The 18,075-nt window shown below is 40.3% G+C and overlaps 1 protein-coding gene across 1 annotated transcript; it reads left to right on the plus strand.

The window, feature by feature from the left end:
• Window positions 1-6,944: 6,944 nt before the first annotated feature.
• Znf483 (zinc finger protein 483) lies at window positions 6,945-17,484 on the plus strand (the record flags this gene model as incomplete). The annotated part of the gene is made up of 5 exons (XM_026391154.2): window positions 6,945-7,365; window positions 9,505-9,593; window positions 12,081-12,207; window positions 12,594-12,704; window positions 15,941-17,484. Coding segments are annotated over 5 exons (2,292 nt in total), but the record flags the coding sequence as incomplete, so codon positions are not given.
• Window positions 17,485-18,075: the final 591 nt, after the last annotated feature.

An 18,075-nucleotide genomic window follows, 5' to 3' on the forward strand; every position in this document is an offset into this window, starting at 1 on the left:
GGATTGAAGATTCCACCAGACTGCTTATAAGGCAAGCAATTGATTTGCAGTTTTCTCTTTCTTTTCTGATGCACAATCCATCATTCTTTACCATGACAGTTGCTTTTAAACAGAAGTTATAGTTTGGCTACCAGTTCTCCAAAGATGTCATTCCAGGTAATTTGTTCCTGTGTGGAATGTCATTTAGGTAATGGAATATTTCCACAAGTTACAATGTTTCTCAGAGTGTGGCCAGAGGATCACCTGCAACAGATTGGAGGGCAGAGGGCTGGAGGGTTCCAAAAAGCTGTTTTCAAGTAAAGAACACCTTGAGATTCTAAGATACACTAACATTTGAGAACCATTAGTTCAAGTGTCTGTAACTTTCCCAGTTAAAACAGTTACCATTTCATCTGATGGTCTTTAACTTCTGACATTCCACCTTCAGCCACCCCTGGGGAAGATAATAACCATTCACACTTGGGATAGGGATAGCCACTGCTCCTGCTGCTGCTTCTTCTTTTTAACATTCCTTTTAACACATTTTATTGTTTCTCACAAATTAGGGAAAATATTTGTTTATCAGTAATAGAAAAATCCTTACTTTACAAAACAAGTGAAAAAGCACCAAAGAATTTGGCAACAACTCTGATGAATTCCAGTGTTAGTAATTTACAGTTCTTTTAAACTACATTGTAATTTAGTATTGAAAGCTTTCATAAAGAATACTAAATCCAGTAACTCCTGAAATGACCCATAAGAAGCTTTGACAGTACTCCTTTAATTCTTCCTCTGTTCATACTTATATACTGATTTATTTCACAAATCTTCTCTTACAACTAAATGGACTGAGAGTAAATATATACTACTATCTTTTTTGAAATACTAGGCATAGGGCACAAAAAAAGCTTTGAGTGTTGACTTCCCCAAAAATTGTTAGCTGAAGCTAATATAATCCACTTAAGTCAATAAGCTGTGATAAGCTGGGTGCAATTAACCTTTAAATAATGTAACCCTTTGAAGATTTTAATTACTCTTATTTGCTAGAACAAAGTGGGATTATTTTGGATGTCATGGTAAAGTGCTTGTTAAAGGGAAAAAAGCCTACATTTAACTTTACTTTAGTGGTATAATCAGTAATTGTCCTGATATCTAGGCTTCATAGCTTGTAACCAAAAACAAATTAAAGGCATAATTTCAGCATTCTATAGTTGCTTTGAATTTGAGAATAGCCGGGCATGGTGGCATACACCTGTAATTCCCAGTGGCTTGGGAAGCTGAGGCAGGGGAATCGAAGGTTCAAAGCCAGCCTTAGCAAAAGCGAGTCTCTAAGCAACTCAGTGAGACTCTGTCTCTAAATAAAATACAAAATAAGGCTGGTCATGTGTCAGTGGTCAAGTGCCCCTGAGTTCAATCCCTGGTACCAAAAATAAATAAATAAATAAACAAACTTCTTTGAAAAATAAAGAAGTTTTGAAACTTTTAGAAGTACATAAACTTTTTTCAGACCTTTAAGTCAGTTATTATACCAAACTGTGAGCAAATAGCATGTGAGTTACTTAAAAGTGTTAAGATAATCCCAAAGTACTCAAAGGTATCTTGGTAATTTAGAAGAGATATTCATCCCACCTGAGTTTAAACTCAAACATAAATCTAGTAAAGAGGGTGTGGTGGTTCAACTAAATTAAAGAATCTTTGATTTCTTTTTGTGATAAAAAAAGTGATAAGAGAAATTTTATGTGAAAGTGAAGCCAGATTTAAAGATACGTAGTTAGTGTAGTTAGATAAAATGGAGACCATTATCAAGAATGGAGTCCAGGAAACCAGAGCAGCACCTGGGGAAAAGAACCCATCTTAAGGAACTGTTAATGAAGTAGCTCCCAGCAAACAGGGAGGTGCTAATCAAAAACCACCCCAGGCCCTTCCTGCCCAGGTTACTCCTTCAGCCCACTATCTCCCACCTTTTGGCCTTCCCACCTGGATTCTATCACCGCAGGATAAAGGGAGACAAAGGACATGAATATGGGAAGACTAAAAGAAGACCTTAGCTATAAAAAATGGAAAACCTCGCCCTTCCACAGATTCCGCCTTTTGGGTCCCCTTCTTCCTCTGGGGAGAAGTCTTTTCTGCTGTCCTTTAATAAAGCCTTCTATTTTCCACTCTACACTTGCCTCGGCGTGCTTCTTTGGTGTTATACTTCAGCATTTAGGGAAGCAAGGACTCATCACCGGTAAACAGCAGTAACAAAAGTTTTAGCCATCAAAAAGTACTGCTACCTACTCATGCACAAAACTGCCTCCAAAGAGTTATCCAAGATCCCTTGCATAAAAAAAAAAAAAAAAAAGGAGTAAAATGGAAGATAGCACAATCTTGTCAAATTGGACAAATGAAGTATGACTTTTCATGTGGCTCTACAGAATGTCTATATATTCAATTTTCCCCATCAGTGTTCCTGTTTCAGAAGGGAGTCTTGCTCCTGCTGGTTTTTATTAAACTGGTGTGAATGACAAAGTCAGATGCTTCTATTGTGGCCTGACACTGGATAATTGGAAACAAAGAGACAATCCTATTGAAGAGTGTAAACAGCTATATTCTAGCTATAGCTTTATTCAGAATCTGGTTTCAGCTAGTCTGCAATCCACCTCTAAGAATACCTCTCCAATGAGAAACAGTTTTGAACATTCATTATCTCCTAGTTTGGAACATAGTGGCTCATTCCATGATTCTTATTCCAGCCTTTCACCAAATCCTCTAAATTCTAGAGCTGTTGAAGACTTCTCTCCTTTGATGACTAACCCCTACAGTTACCCAATGAGTACTGAAGAAGCCAGATTTCTTACTTATAATGCGTGGCTGTCAACATTTTTGTTGCCATTGGAATTGGTGAGAGCTGGCTTTTACTGCATAGGACTTGGAGATAGGGTAGCCTGCTTTGCCTGTGGTGGGAAGCTAAGTAACTGGGAACCAAAGGATGATGCTATGTCAGAACACAGGAGATATTTTCCCAAGTGTCCATTTTTGGAAAATTCTCTAGAAATGCTGAGGTTTAGTATTTCAAGTCAGCATGCAGACACACGCAGCTTGAATGAGAACGTTTATGTGCTCATGATCTAGTGTTCCAGTTCAGCCTGAGCAGCTTGCAAGTGCTGGTTTTTGTTAATCGGATCACAATGATGATGTCAAATTCTTTTGTTGTGATGGTGGCTTGACATGCTGGGAATGGAGATAATCCATGGGGACACAGAGCTCACCAACTGTTAACTCTTCTACATTTGCTAAATATTATCTATACTTTGTTTCTACTTCCTGCAGTTTCGTGTTGTCTTTCTTCCTAACTCTGCATATCTCTTTATTATACCTGGTCAACTGATGGTATTTTCTCCATAAACTTAGCCATAAAATTTCCACAGCACACACTTTCTACATTTCATTTAAGAATTTAAATAAACTGATCTTCATTTAAGAATAATTCAGATAGGGTATCAGTCATGTTGTAATTTATAGATGAATCAATTTATCAAAAGACAGCTTTTTGTTATCATGACTGCCTAACAATACATTACCAATAGAATTACTGTCTACACAGAATGTACCAGAATTTACTACCTTTCTTTCTGAAAACTCAATATTTTAAAATATGGTTCAGACACAAAATCAAACTCCATGAAATTCAAATTTTATCCCTTTATAAAGCTTTGTACTCTCCATAATGAGATTCACATCTGCAGGGGGAAAAATGAGTAGGGGGGAACTCTTGAGGGCTGTACACCACAGTACTGGGGCTGAAAGCACCTCAGCAGGGCAGCTGCTAGGAGGCCTCCTCAGGCCAGGGAAGCAAAAGCATCTCAATGAACCAGAGTCCGGTTGCAACCAGTCATCCTCTTCTTGACTGAAGGGCAACCCTATTTCCTCCATCACTTTGCTGTCTGTGAGATAAACACAGTAGCTCATTTAGTTGAGCCTGCTCTGATGGTTTAAAGTGTGCCTTGAAGATTTGCTCTGCTCCCTCAATCTGGAATACTTTCTTTCCCAACTCTGTCCCTCCAAGAATCATCTAGTTATGAGAACCCTCCAAGCAATCCTTCTGAAATTTGTTCATGCAAATGCCCAGCCATCTATTCAACAAATGATTTATTGAGTACCTACTATGTGCCAAGTTCTGTTCCAGGCCCGGAAATAAAACATGGAACAAACCAGATAAAAATCCTTATCCTTGTGGAATTAATATTCTGGTGTAGAAATTAGACAATAAGTAATTAAGAAGAAAATCATGGTATGTTAGAAGGGGAAACAGGAGTGGGGCGGAACTCCAATTTCACTAACTGCAGTGGTGGCAGAGCTCACTGAGATGAGTGGGTAGAAGTTGGAGGGCGGGCCATGTGGCTACGTGTGCCCAGCAGACCAGAGTGATAGGGAGGAAGTCATCATGTCTGGAGCAGGAAAGTGGAGGAAGTGGTCAAACAGGTTATGAGTGGCCAGATTCCCTCAGGCCTTGTAGTGAAATGGGAAGCCTTTGCAGTGGTTTAAGCAAAGGAGGAACATCATTCGTTTGATGTTTTTGAAACATCTGCCTGACCCTGGTGAGGACAGAATGGACAAGAACTGTCAAATCAATAAACTATCACAACAATAATCCAGGCAAGGCAGGATGGTGTTTTGTTTTGGATCAATGATGGCAGGTGTAGAAGTCAGATTAACATTTAATTTAGTTTACCGATGTATCAAGTGCATCGGTGATACACTTCTGCAGTATTTTTTTTTCTTTTTTTTTCACATTGGATCTCAGGGAATGGTGGTTACCAAGGAAGGTGAGGGAAGATTTGAGGTTGCCAAGGAGACAGAGCCGCATAGATTTGAAAACCTGAGAGGGTTCTAGGCCTCCAAGCCTCTGGCGCAGCAATAATTCTGCAGCTAAGCCCCCCACCCGCTGCCCACTAACCATGCGCAACAGGGCAGGTGGGAGCCTATGGAAGGAGCAGGACTTTTGCAAAGTGGAACAGACGCACTCCGGGAGTCGTAGTTCAGAACCGCTGCGCAGGCGCAGTGGCTTCCGCGGGCTTGCGCGCGCAGCCGCTGCGGGGACGAGCTTCTGGAAGCTCATTGCGGTGGCGTTGGAGCTGGCTGCGGATGCTGGTGCAGGTACTGGTTGTCCTGGATCCCTAGTTCGGGAGCTGCGACGAGTCGCGGGCTCCGAGCGCGCACCTGGGGGCAGGGTGGGGACTGAGAGCAGCCAGCGGACCTGGCTGTGCGCTGCGGCTGCTGCTCCTGCCGCGGGAGTCGGTCGCTGCCCTGCAGGACAGAGCCACCCGCTTCTCTCCATCCCTCTCTGCGCCCAGGGGTTCGAAACTTATGCAGTCGTGTATTTTGGGCGGGATAATTCTTTGGGGGTGTGTGTCCGTTTTGCCAGCATCCCTGGCTTTATCCCCTAGATACCAGTTAAAGCATCCTTCCTCTCGGGTCCAGATCACTAAAAATGTTTTCAGGTGTTGCCAAATGACCCTTTTGGGGCAAAATCGTCTCTCCCTTTCTTCCCCCTGGTTGAGAATCTTTGCCTGCGTCACATTTTCACTGAGCCTCTATTGTAACTCCAGGGAGACGGAGTCGAGAATGTGTAAGTCCCAGGTGCCCTGCAGGGCGCCAGTGGTAGATAAGTGGGCGTCTAGTGTTTAGCAAAGGAATAAGTGACATTATGCGTGCTGCGTTCGGTGCTCGGAGATGAGTACAGTATTGGGTACGCAAGATTATTATTTGTATAATAATTGCAGTAAGAGACGCCCATCTTCTCCGTTGCCCCGCAGTGGTTCATCTTAGGTTGTGTTGTTCTTTCCTGAACCCTTGGGAGAGTGGGTCCCCCGCCTGACCAGTCCTCACAATGCTCATTCCCAGCTCACTGTAGATGCTCAGTCACTTGTAGAATGAATGAATGCATGCCATACAGCAGGCTGTGTGCATTTGGGGATCACAGAGAGTTTCACACAAGAGGTGACAGGAGGTGAAAGGAGTCAGTTTTTAAAGAAAGAATTAGTTTGATAGGAGCCTTGAAGGAGGCAGCAGTCCAAGGAGAGGGAATAGCCATCGTGCAAAGAATAGGAGAGTATAGACTGGGGTATGGGGGGATATTTCTTTATGGCTGCACTGTCAATCTGCTAGCTAGAGCTTGAGAGATGAGGTCAGCCAGGCATGTTTCTTGATGGTTGTGCACACCCATCTGCATTGAAATTATATCTGAAACAGCTGGCCAGTGCATTGAACTTTATCTGAAACAGCTGGCCAGTAAGGAAGTACAAACAGGGGAGTGACAGGATCAACTTTTGTGTGTTAGAAAAAATCCCTTGAGACTAGATTGAAGAAACCTGTTCTTAGGCAGTTTCAGTGCAATAGAATGGAAAGGGTCTTAGCAAATAAAGTTGCCAGAACTTGGCTATTAATGGATGTGAAGAGTAAGGCGGAAGAGAGAGTTGGTAGTCAAATATGAGATCAGACTTCTGAGTTGGGCAACTGGTGGGAAATGTATGGCTGTCTACTGGGAGATGGCAGAAGTAGTTAAGTAGATTTGTGACATCATCCCCTTGGAATAGGGAGCCTTTTCTGATAAATTTTGTTTATGAGGAGTATTATGAAGTCTGAATTTGCTGCTTCCTGGGAGGAAATCTTTAATTATCCTTAAGTAACTCCTGAGCATTTGACCTATAAAGGAAATTGTCCTTTTAATAGAATACTTGGGCAGGGTTGTTCTAGGCCTCTGAGGTTATATGTATGACTATATGTATTTGAACCAAACCAATGTGTTCAGGATTAACAACAATTTATTTCATTTTTTTCCATGTCTTATGTTTCTTCTTGGCAGTTTCTGCAAGACTGTAAACTGGATCCCTGGAGTCCTTGATGTTTTGCTGCGTATAGTGCCTGTTGGTGGACTGTGCTGATACTTCAATAGTCTAAAGGGACCGGATTCCTACTTGTGATTCACAGTGCAAGCTGTAGTCACCCTGAACAAGATGACAGCCATCTCCCCAGATCCTGTGACGGTGGCCTCAAGTGAACACAACAAAGTCCCAGGAGCAGAAACTCCTGAGGACCAAAAAGCTATCTCAAAAGGAAACACAGCTGACCCAGAGTCTTTCAGACAGAAATTCAGGTGGTTTTGTTACTCAGAAGAGGCTGGACCCAGGAAATCCCTGACTCAACTCTGGGAGCTCTGCCTTCAGTGGCTCAGACCTGACATTCACACAAAAGAACAGATTTTAGAGCTCTTAGTATTTGAGCAGTTTCTGGCCGTTTTGCCTGGGGAGATCAGGATTTGGGTAAAGTCACAACATCCTGAGAGTAGTGAGGAGACGGTGGCCCTGATAGAAGATTTGACCCAAACACTTGAAGAGAAGGATGGTGAGATACTTGAAGAAAAGGAAGGTGAGATTTATAGATGGAGGAAGAAAGTGGGGGGATTTCAAGTTATGAAAGTAAACTCCTCAAAGGAAGCAAAAAGAATTAGAACCATGTAATCAAAGATGAGAGATTAACATCAGGAAACTTTTGTACCTTAGAGAATGTGGGCAATCAATTCTTCCTGCAGTGTCCTCCCCTTAGAAGCCCTAATTTTGGAAAAACACTATGTTGCAATAACAGACAAATCAGAGAGAAGTCAGGAAACCCCCATTTTGAACACATCAGTTGTCCGTGTAACAACAGATTAAGTCTATGGTGGTAAACATTGTTTCCTTATGTATTCTAGAACTCATGGTGGAATAAATTCTGTCTCTGTAGCATGGCACTTCTCCAAATTAGGGCTTCTGTGTAGAGGCTTCTGGAAACAAAAAATTGACTGTTGGCATCCTGTGAGGAAGAACAATTTTCTTAAATTACAACCCTCTTTTGATTTTGATTACATAATTCTAATTCTTAATTTTTTTCTAGTTGTCTAGTTGGTAAAGCTGCCAGAAAAAATCTTTTCACAAGAAATGTGATTTGAAAAAAATACTTCAAATGTGAAAAAGGCACCTGAAGTCAATTTCAGACATTTAGTTCCTGTGAGTTTAGTTTCCTCATTTCAGTCTGCAGGAATCTGCTGGGTTTCCCAAAGATGGAGTCAGTTCTTGGGACCAGCTGATGCCTTCCCTCAGTAAACAAACAGTTTTGGGTGACCCTGGAGCCATGCCTTGTGCTCAGACTAGAAAGTAAACACATTAATAAGAAAAAAGGAAAATGCCCTTTACCTTAATACATCTTTTAATTTAAAACTATTCAAAGACTCATTATTGTGTAAATTAAATATTTTGAAGCTGAGGGTTTGTGCAACAAAGGAAACCAGTTTTGGGGAAATTAGGAATTGAAAGGATTTGGGGTTAGATAGGGAAGAAAGCCTGGGTTCTTATGGGGTACTGTAAGAACCTGTCTCTCACTAATCTTTGTTTAAAGAATGGGAAAAATTTCATGCCTTTTTTCCTGAAAAAATTGAAACCAAGAGTAATATTTTGAGATATATTTATGAGTTTTCATCCACAGTCCCTGGCTCACAGTTCCTATAACCTTGTCATTTCCTAAGTGACTGGCACAGTAAGTATCTTTTGTTAAAGTATTTATCCTTTTCTCCTGGATTCCTGAAACTTGTTCCCCAAACAACTGCAGAGCTCCCAAGGTAAAATGCAGTCTTTTTGTTATTTATAACAAGCACCTTTCCGTCACATCTGAGTTTGTCAAGGAAGTGATTTTTGGAAAGTCCCTGATTAGCCATCACCCTGGGAGGCTGGTTGCCATGGGAACCAACTTGTTCTGGAGGGGGAGGGTTGGAACTTGGGGCATCCTGGAGAGTTGCTGAAGATTGAGCCATTCTGCCTGCAACTGGTGATTTTATCATGCTGGTATGATGTAGCCACCTGAAAAACCCAAAAGGACTGGGTTGTAAGCCTCTAGCAAGCTGAATATGTGGGCATTCCTAGGGGGTGGTACACCTGAAGAGGGCATAGAAATTTGGGCACATCCAGGCCTTTGGTTCCTTTTAGAGACTATGAGCCTTTTCTTAGTGCTTTATCCTAAGCAGCTCTTCTCTCTGGCTGTTCATTTATATCCTTTGTAATATCGTAAGTAGTAAACAGGTAAAAATAAAAGTATTTCCCTGAGTCCTGTGAGCCATTCTAACAAGGAGGTGATTGTGGGAAATCTGATTTATAACTATTGGTCAGAACTTCCAGAGGCTAAAGCTAGCCTCTGAAATGGGGGACAGTGTTGTGGGACTGAGTCCTCAACCTGTGGAATCTGGTGCTCTCTCTGGATAGATGGTGTCAGATTGAATTGGATTAAAGGACACTGAGCTAATGTCCACTGGTGTATGCACAGCAGAATTGTGTGGTTTGTGTGGGGGACCCTCCTCTCAGACACACACATCTGGGATCACAGAGGAGTCTGGGTTGTATGTAGGAGAAACAGACTTGTGTCCCCCCCATCATCCCCCCACCCTAGGGAATACAAAAAAAAATGTTTAGTTGGAAGAATCCACTAGAAAGACCAGGTGTTTTTCCCCCTTCTTAGATCCAGTTGCTCAAGATTCTGCTCTTTGCCAAGAGGAAAACTCAGAAGAAGATACAATGGTTGCAGTTCTTTCAAATACTGAATCATGTGTAAGTTTCCTTTCCCTGGTTTTCATTCTTAAGTGAATACTGAACTGGACTCTTTAGTGATAAAGATAATTCATGCCAGAAAACAAACAAACAAACAAACAAGGAACTTAAAGTTTATTTTTTTATTTTTTAAGAAATAGAGAACAGGAGAGAGGATTTTTTTTTTTTTTTTTTTTTTTTTTTTTTTTTTAGAGAGAGAGAGAGAATTTTTTAATATTTATTTTTTAGTTCTTGGCGGACACAACATCTTTGTTTGTATGTGGTGCTGAGGATCGAACCCCGGCCGCACGCATGCCAGGTGAGCGCACTACCGCTTGAGCCACATCCCCAGCCCCTTAAAGTTTATTTTTCACATTTTATTTGAGTTCACAGATTGTGTTACAAGTTGGACTAAACAAAAACATTTGGGGCTGGGATTATGGCTCAGTGGTAGAGCGCTCACCCAGCATGTGCAAGACCCTGAGCCACATGAAAATAAATAAATACATAATTTTAAAAAGGTATTGTGTCTACTATAACTAAAAAATAAATATTTCAAAACAAAAACAAAAAATTTACTAACATTCAACAGTTAATCCTGTAGAAAATTAGTCAGGTGGAAATAGAGCTGTATTTCCTTTATTTGATCAAGAGGATCTCCAGCTGAGTAGTGTTGGAATCTTCATAATATCAATAAAAGATAAGGAATTGCTGCTGAGTGCAGTAGTACATCCTCTAATCTCAGCTACTCATGAAGCTGAGACAGGAGGATCACAAATTCAAGGTTAGCCTTGACAACTTATCAAGATGCTGTCTCAAAAACTAATTCTCAAAAACTAATTCAGGAGTCTTAAGGTAGGAGGATTACAAGTTCAAAACCAACCTTAGCAACTTAGGGAGATCTTGTCTCAAAATTAAAAAAAAAAAAAAAAAAAAAAAAGGTTGGGGATGTTGCTTAGCATGCACAAAACACTGGATTCAGTCCCCATTACCAAAAAGAAAAGACATCACTGCCATTAACCACTGTTTTCTGAACACTCTAGCCAATGCAGCAAGCATTGGTATTAAAGAGGCAAATGTGTATTCGCAGACATTGTCTATTTTCAAAACTTCAACAAAACAACTGAAAAAGTACTGAATCTTGTCGTAATATCTGGGAAAATAGTTGGTTACAAATCAATAAGTTTCCTATAAAGCAGTAATCACCAGTTAGAGGAAAAAAATACCTATTTTTTTTTTTTTTTTTTAGTACTGAGTATTGAACCCAGAGGGGCTTAACCACTGAGCCACATCCCCAGTCCTTTTTATTTTAAAACAGTCTTGCTAAGTTGCTTAGGGCCTTGCTAAGTTACTGAGGCTGGCTTTGAACTTGTGATCTTCATGCCTCAGTCTTCTTGTGCTCTTCATGCCTCAGACCACCATACTGGGTGGTGGGGGATTTTATTCACAAGAATGAATTAACAGTGCTGTATCAGGCCAGTGATTACTCCAAAAACTATGTCTTTTTTCCAATTCCTGCAACTTGTGAATGTTTCTTCCTTTGGAGGAAGATCTTTGCAGGTGTGATTAAATTAAGGGTTTTAAAATGTCTATCCTTGATTATATGAGTAGGCTCTGAATGCGTTGTAAGTTCCCCCAATAGAGTTTAAGAGAGATTGAGTGTACTAGGAAGAGATGATGATATAAAGAGGGAGGTGATTTCAATGGATAGTGCCACAAGCCAAGGAATGCTGACATCACCAAAAGCTAGAAGAAACAAGGAACAAGTTCTCCCCCAGATCCTCTCAAGAGAGTGCAGTTCTACCAACACAGTGAGCTCTGATTTCTGGCTCCAGCTTTGTGAGAGAATACATTTCTGTTGTTCAAAGCAACCAAAGCCATGGTAATTGGTTACATGGTATTACATCAGCAGGAAGCTAATGCAATAATAGGCAGACACTCTGTTATACTGCCTCTCAAAAAGTCATGCAGAGGATGCTACAGAAAGTGAATTTAAAGAGTCAGTCTACTTGTTTATAAATGTGGAGCTATTACAAGTGCGAGTACAGATTAAATACAGATTCTGTAAGAGGATATAGAAAATAGTTACTGCATATAACTGGAAGTTAAAATTTGGAATACAATTGCTAATGATATTATTATGTATTTAATTCCTACCTGTAGTTAGCTTATATTAATTCTGCATATTTGGGGTTTGGTAATGTAAATCATACCCTTCACTCATAGTTTTCCTTTTACTCGTAGGAATCAATATGTTAGAATTAACTTGACCAATAGAGAATTCTTATACAGCATTGACAAAGACTGGATGGGAGAGGCAAGGGTTATGCAATACCCTGTTCTTTGTCACTTGTATTAGTCACATAATAGCTACTCCATAGTTACTTTGAAATTTTTAAAAACTTGAATACTGTCAAAGTCATTTATTTATATGCTAACCACTTCTCTGAATCCTTAGGGTCTGGCTGGAAATAATACAATGCAAAATGACTATGTTTGGTGTTTTAGGAAACCATTACATTCAAGGATGTGACTGTGAATTTTTCCAGAGGAGAATGGAAGAAGCTGGAGCCCTCTCAGAAGGAGCTATATAAGGAAGTGCTACTGGAGAACTTAAGGAACCTAGAATTTCTGGGTAATGACATCCTCTTTATGATCTAGCATCTAAGCTGGGTATCTTTTTGTCCCCTGTTTTAGAAAGATAAATACTGTACTCATGTAAATATTTTAACTTTGTTTTGACTGAGCTCTCAGGGATTAAATGATTAATCCTAAAAATGGATCAGAAAACTGTACTTTTCTGCAAAATTACCTCCAAAAGGTCTTTGCTTCATTAAGTTGGAAGCGTGCAGCATCATTTTGTTATCAGTGCTCTCCCTTCCTTCATTTTCTCCTTGAATTCTAATATTGATGTCTATTTCATTTCATCTTTCCTAGAGAACCAGAGGCTTAAGTTTGAATGTTGGGACATCTTTGTTGTATGCATGAGCAGTCACTTACCATTCTTTTCTCTATGAGCAGGCTCTTCAGTTTCCCAGTTAGATGTGATTTCCCAGCTAAAGTGGATTGAATTGCCAAGGGTGCTGGCCAAAGAAATCTCAAAAGACTCCAGACCTGGTGAGTTGGTGAAAGGTAGGTAAGAACCTTGAATGCAGTTGCTCACCAAGTCAGTTGGGAAGAGCCTTTGTAATGTTGGGCAGCCTGTATGCTAAAACATAAGGATGTGGAAGAGAGCCCTGCCCCTTTTGGAATGTTCTTTTTAGTTTGAGAGACTGTTGGTTTTGGTCCTTTGAGAGGTAGATGCCAAGAATGATTTGGAACGCAAGAGATTTATTTTGGAAAATTCCAGTGAAAACAAATGGGAAGGGAGCTGGAAGAAGCCAGAGAGCTATTACAGCATGATGTAAGTTTAACCTCTATGAATGAGGCGGGGAAGGGGGAAAGATTGGGGAGGAAGAATCTTGAACTGAAGAGTGGTTGTGAGAAAGTTTAGGGAAGGCCAAAGAGGAGTCCTATGTCTCACAGAAATGGGCCTAACTATCCATTGTTGGGGAATAGCCTGTGGGCAAGTGGTCTTGCTGTGAGTACAGTGGTGGGTCATGGTATCGGTAAGGACTGTAAGATAGTCTCCTCACAGGAAGAGCTCTGAGAGGCATATCTTTATAATACTGAAAAGATGTGATCTGGAGTGTAGCTTACCAATAGAGTACTTGCCTAGCATGTTCAAGGCCTTGGATTTGATCCCCAGCACTGCAAAAAAAGAAAAAAAAAAGTGTTAGTAATGTGATAAATCCTATAATAATGGCTCATACAAGGAGCTATGTGAATTTAGATAGTTCTGGACCTACAGAGGCTTGTCTAGTGACTTTTGAGGTTTTTTTTTTTGCTACCTGGGCTCAAACCCAGGGATGCTTAATCATTGAGCCACATCCCTGGCCCTTTTTATTTTTTATTTTGAGACAGGGTTTCACTAAGTTGCTTAGGGCCTCACTAAGTTGCTGAGGCTGACCTTGTGCTTGTGATCCCAGGTCACAGGGATTACAATTAGTCATTGACTTTATGATGGTACAGAAATTATACACACTCAGTAGCAACCCTACTTCATATTCTAAATTTCTCTTTTCCCTGACTAGCAATATTTGGTTTAGTACTCTTGCAACACTGGGCAGCTATAGTGAGCTTTAGCTTTCCGTCAGCCAAGGAGTCATGCAGGGAAACAACTGATGGTTCAGTGCGTACTGCTGAGCTGTGATGTTCAGTAGGTCAGTTGTATGAAGTGCATGTTCACCTTATGATATTTTCAGCTTATAATGGGACATAACCCTATTTTAAGTCAAGGAGCATTAGTCTAAAGGATCAAGGACTTAGCATTTGAAGTTGAGTCTTGAAGGAGACATAGGAATTCATCCTGTAGACAATGTTCAAGGGAAAAAAATGTACATATACATGTTAAACATATAGTTACACGTAGGTCTTTAAAAATTTTTTTTAGTTGTGGATGGACACAATACCTTTATTTTATTTATTTTTATGTGGTGTTGAGGATCAAACCCAGTGCCTCACACATGTCAGGCAAGTGCTCTACCACTGAGCCACAACTCCAGTGCTAGGTTTTTATTTGGGAAACATTCATGTTACCACTGGTTGTGTTTAAGCGATTAGCTCTTTTTCCTTTATCATTCCCTGTATCTTCCTAAAATTTACTAATTTTTCATTAAAAAAATGTTTAAAAATCATACATATCAATACTTTCACTTATTTTAAGAAAACCAGTAATCCTTTTTTAGAAAAATTTTTTTTGTAGTTGTGGATGGACAGCATACCTTTATTTTATTTGTTTATTTTTATGTGGTGCTGAGGATTGAACCCAGTGCCTCACACATGCAAGGCAAACACTCTGCCACTGAGCTATAGCCCCAACCCCCCCAAACAGTAATCTTTCTCATACTATTTCATCTCCTAGACCATAAACTTTTTTTTTTTGGTACTGGGGATTGAACTCAGGGCACTTGACCACTGAGCCAAATCCCCAGCCCTATTGTGCATTTTATTTAGAGACAGCGTCTCACTGAGTTGCTTAGCCCCTTGCTTTTGCTGAGGCTGGCTTTCAATTCATGATCTTCCTGCCTCAGCCTCCTGAGCTACTGGGATTATAGGTGGGCCCCACCATGCCCTGCTTAGACCATATACATTTTTTTTTTCTCTCTCTCTCTTTTTTTTTTTTTTAGAGAGAGAGGGGGAGAGAGAGAGAGAGAGAGAGAGAGAATTTTTAATATTTATGTTTTAGTTCTCGGCAGACACAACATCTTTGTTGGTATGTGGTGCTGAGGATCGAACCCGGCCACACGCATGCCAGGCGAGCGCGCTACCACTTAAGCCACATCCCCACCCGCGACCATATACATTTAATTTTATTTTATTAGTATGAGGGGTTGAATCTGGGAGCTCTGTACCACTGACCTACCCTTCCAGCCCTTTTTAAAATTTTTGTTTTGAGACAGGATCTCATCAGGTTGTCAAGGCTTTAACTTGCAATCCTCCTACCTCAGCCCTCTAGCTCTTGAGATTGCAGGTGTGCGCCACTAAGCCCAACTTCTAGGTAGTAGGAAGTTTTAAGGCCAAAAGAATAGGATTGAAAGTGCTGTAGTGTATGAGGGACAGGAAATGGATGCCTGATGAGAGCATCCTAAAGTTGATAAGGCCAAGTTGCTGTAACCTTTAAAGAGTCTAGCATATGTGATACTGCTTATCTGTGATGTGATCAACATTTTCTATAAAATTAGTGCTGTTTGTCTGCTTTGAGGAGTCTACGGTTTAGGGATCAAAAGCATGAATCTTGATGTCAGACTGAAATTTTTGGCTTTACCACTTATAATATATGTGACCTTCGGCAAGCTGCTTATGCTTTATGTAACCAGTTGTCACACTCATGAAATGGGGATATGAGTAGGACCTACTTCAATGGGGGGGTTGTGAAGATTAAGTAAAGTAATACAGATAAAGTGTTCAGCATGGCACCTGGTACTTAGTAAGTAGGCAACAAATGTTTGTGTTATCATTGTTTGAAAAGAGAGAAGTTTGGATGTAGGGAGGATAGGTTTAAGCCTGTTAGAAAAATTCAAAATAAGGGTAAGAACTTGCATCTCTAACTATGTCACACCACCTTTTCATCTTCCTCAGTATTTGTCCTAACCCTTGTTTTCATCTTGCTTTGCTGAATTGCCTTTCTGCTTCCTGTTTTATAAACCTCCATTTGAGAATTATCCATGCCAGATTCCTTATCATTACTGTCTATGTTCCTATTTTAGTCCCAAATACAGTAGCTTTCTTTATTGCAAACAGAAATATTCTATTGTGATCTCTTTTAGAGAGTGAGCCTAGGGGTGAGTTGGAGCCGTCTGTTCAAAAGCACGATGTGCTTATTGAAGGATTGACTTCAGAGGAAATAATAGAAAGATGCTTCAAGGATGATGGTTGTGGCTTGACTGCAGAATTAAGGAAGCGTTATGGCAGATCTGATGAGGGTCATGGCAAACGACATTCAAAAGGAACACATAAGAAAGCTCATCAGCGAGGCAGTAAAGGTGAAGACTTTGACTCAGAAAGGAGCCCTGGTGCAAAGCACTTCAAACGAACTTCTGACTTGATGAAACATGTGAGAGCCTACTTAAGGAAGAAGTCGCGGAGGTATAATGAATCCAAGAAACCCTTCAGTTTTCATTCCGATCTTGTTCTGAACCGTAAAGAACATTCTTCAGAGAAGTCACAGAAAGGTGGAGAAGGTGGGAAGAGCCTAAGTCATTCTTCATCTCTTAGTGAACATCACAAACGTCAGAAAACGTATTTGGGAGATAAGGCCAAGTGCAGTAAATGTGGGGTGTCCTTTGCCAAAAGCTTATCCCGTACTGAGAGAGAAAAGATGATGTGTGAAAAATGTCAGAAGAAGTTACAACAAGATACAACCTTAAATAAAGATGAGGGACCTGAGACCGGGAAAAAAACTCATAAATGTAGCAAATGTGGGAAAACCTTTAGCTGTAATGCCTCACTCACCAAACACAGAAAGCACGCTGGAGAGAAATCCTTTATGTGTAGTGAATGTGAAGAAGTTTTCGGTGATAGTTCATCGCTCAAACGACATCGCAATAGAGAAAAGCCCTTCAAGTGTGATGATTGTGGAAAATGTTTCAGCCTGAGCACTCACCTCATTAAACATCAGCGAATTCATACTGGAGAAAAACCTTTCATATGTAAAGACTGTGGGAGACCCTTTAGTGAGAGTTCTTCTCTTGCTCAACATCAGCGAACTCATACTGGAGAAAAACCCTATAAATGTGACGATTGTGGGAAATCCTTCAGTCATAGCTCTTCCCTTTCCAAACATCAGAGAATTCACACTGGAGAGAAACCCTATACATGTGAAGACTGTGGAAAATCCTTTAGACAGAATTCTTGCCTTACTCGACATCAGAGAATTCACACTGGAGAGAAGCCGTATTTGTGTAAGGATTGTGGAATGACTTTTAGCCATTTTACATCTGTCATTTATCATCAAAGACTTCATTCAGGAGAAAAACCCTACAAATGTACCGAGTGTGAGAAAGCCTTTCCTACTCATTCCCTCCTCAGTCGTCATCTGAGAATTCATACTGGTGTGAAACCTTACAAATGTAGCGAATGTGAGAAAACCTTCAGTCAGAGTTCATCTCTTAATGAACATTACAGAGTTCACACTGGAGAGAAACCCTACGAATGTGACTTTTGTGGAGCAACCTTTAGTCGGAGTTCAGTCCTCGTAGAACACGTAAAAATTCATACTGGCAATAGAGAATATGAATGCAACAAATGTGATAAAATATTTAAAAGTAATTCAAGTCTTATCAGACATCGGTTATTTCACTCTGCAGAGTAATTCTGGGAATATAGTAAGGCAGGAGAAATTCAGTCCAAAATGTCCCCTTATCATCTCCTTACATATACACCTGGAATTTAAATTACCATAACATTTATGAGTAACAGCAACTTGAATGGGTTGGCAGCTAAGAAGAATGTGCATCTTCATTCATTCCTCTTACCAAGAATGTCAACTGCTGGTTGGTAAAGTTATGTGGAAAGAGAAGAAGGTATGTGATGTGAAATGCTTCTAAAAAGCCAAAATTATATTTGAAAAGTTCTTTCCTTTAGTGTATTTCTCTTTCTTTGGCTCTTCTTTCACTGCCACGTAGCATTATGGAAAGAGAACTTGACTGGATTCAGATTACTTGGGTATGTCCCCATTTGCCAACCAACTCACCATATAACCTTGCACAAATAACTTGACCCTTCTGAAGTTTAGTTTCTTTGCACATAGAATGAGGGGATGGGGCTATTGATTTCTAAGTTTCATTTTGTATCTATGATATTCTCTAATGCTATGGAAATCATTTAAACATTTTTCGTCCATTAGAATGTTTTCATTTGCTTAGTAGAAAACTGTGTTGCAGGATACTGGACGTATGGTAAT

Source organism: Urocitellus parryii, chromosome 4 (genome assembly GCF_045843805.1).
Source record: "Urocitellus parryii isolate mUroPar1 chromosome 4, mUroPar1.hap1, whole genome shotgun sequence".
Classification (NCBI taxonomy): domain Eukaryota; kingdom Metazoa; phylum Chordata; class Mammalia; order Rodentia; family Sciuridae; genus Urocitellus; species Urocitellus parryii.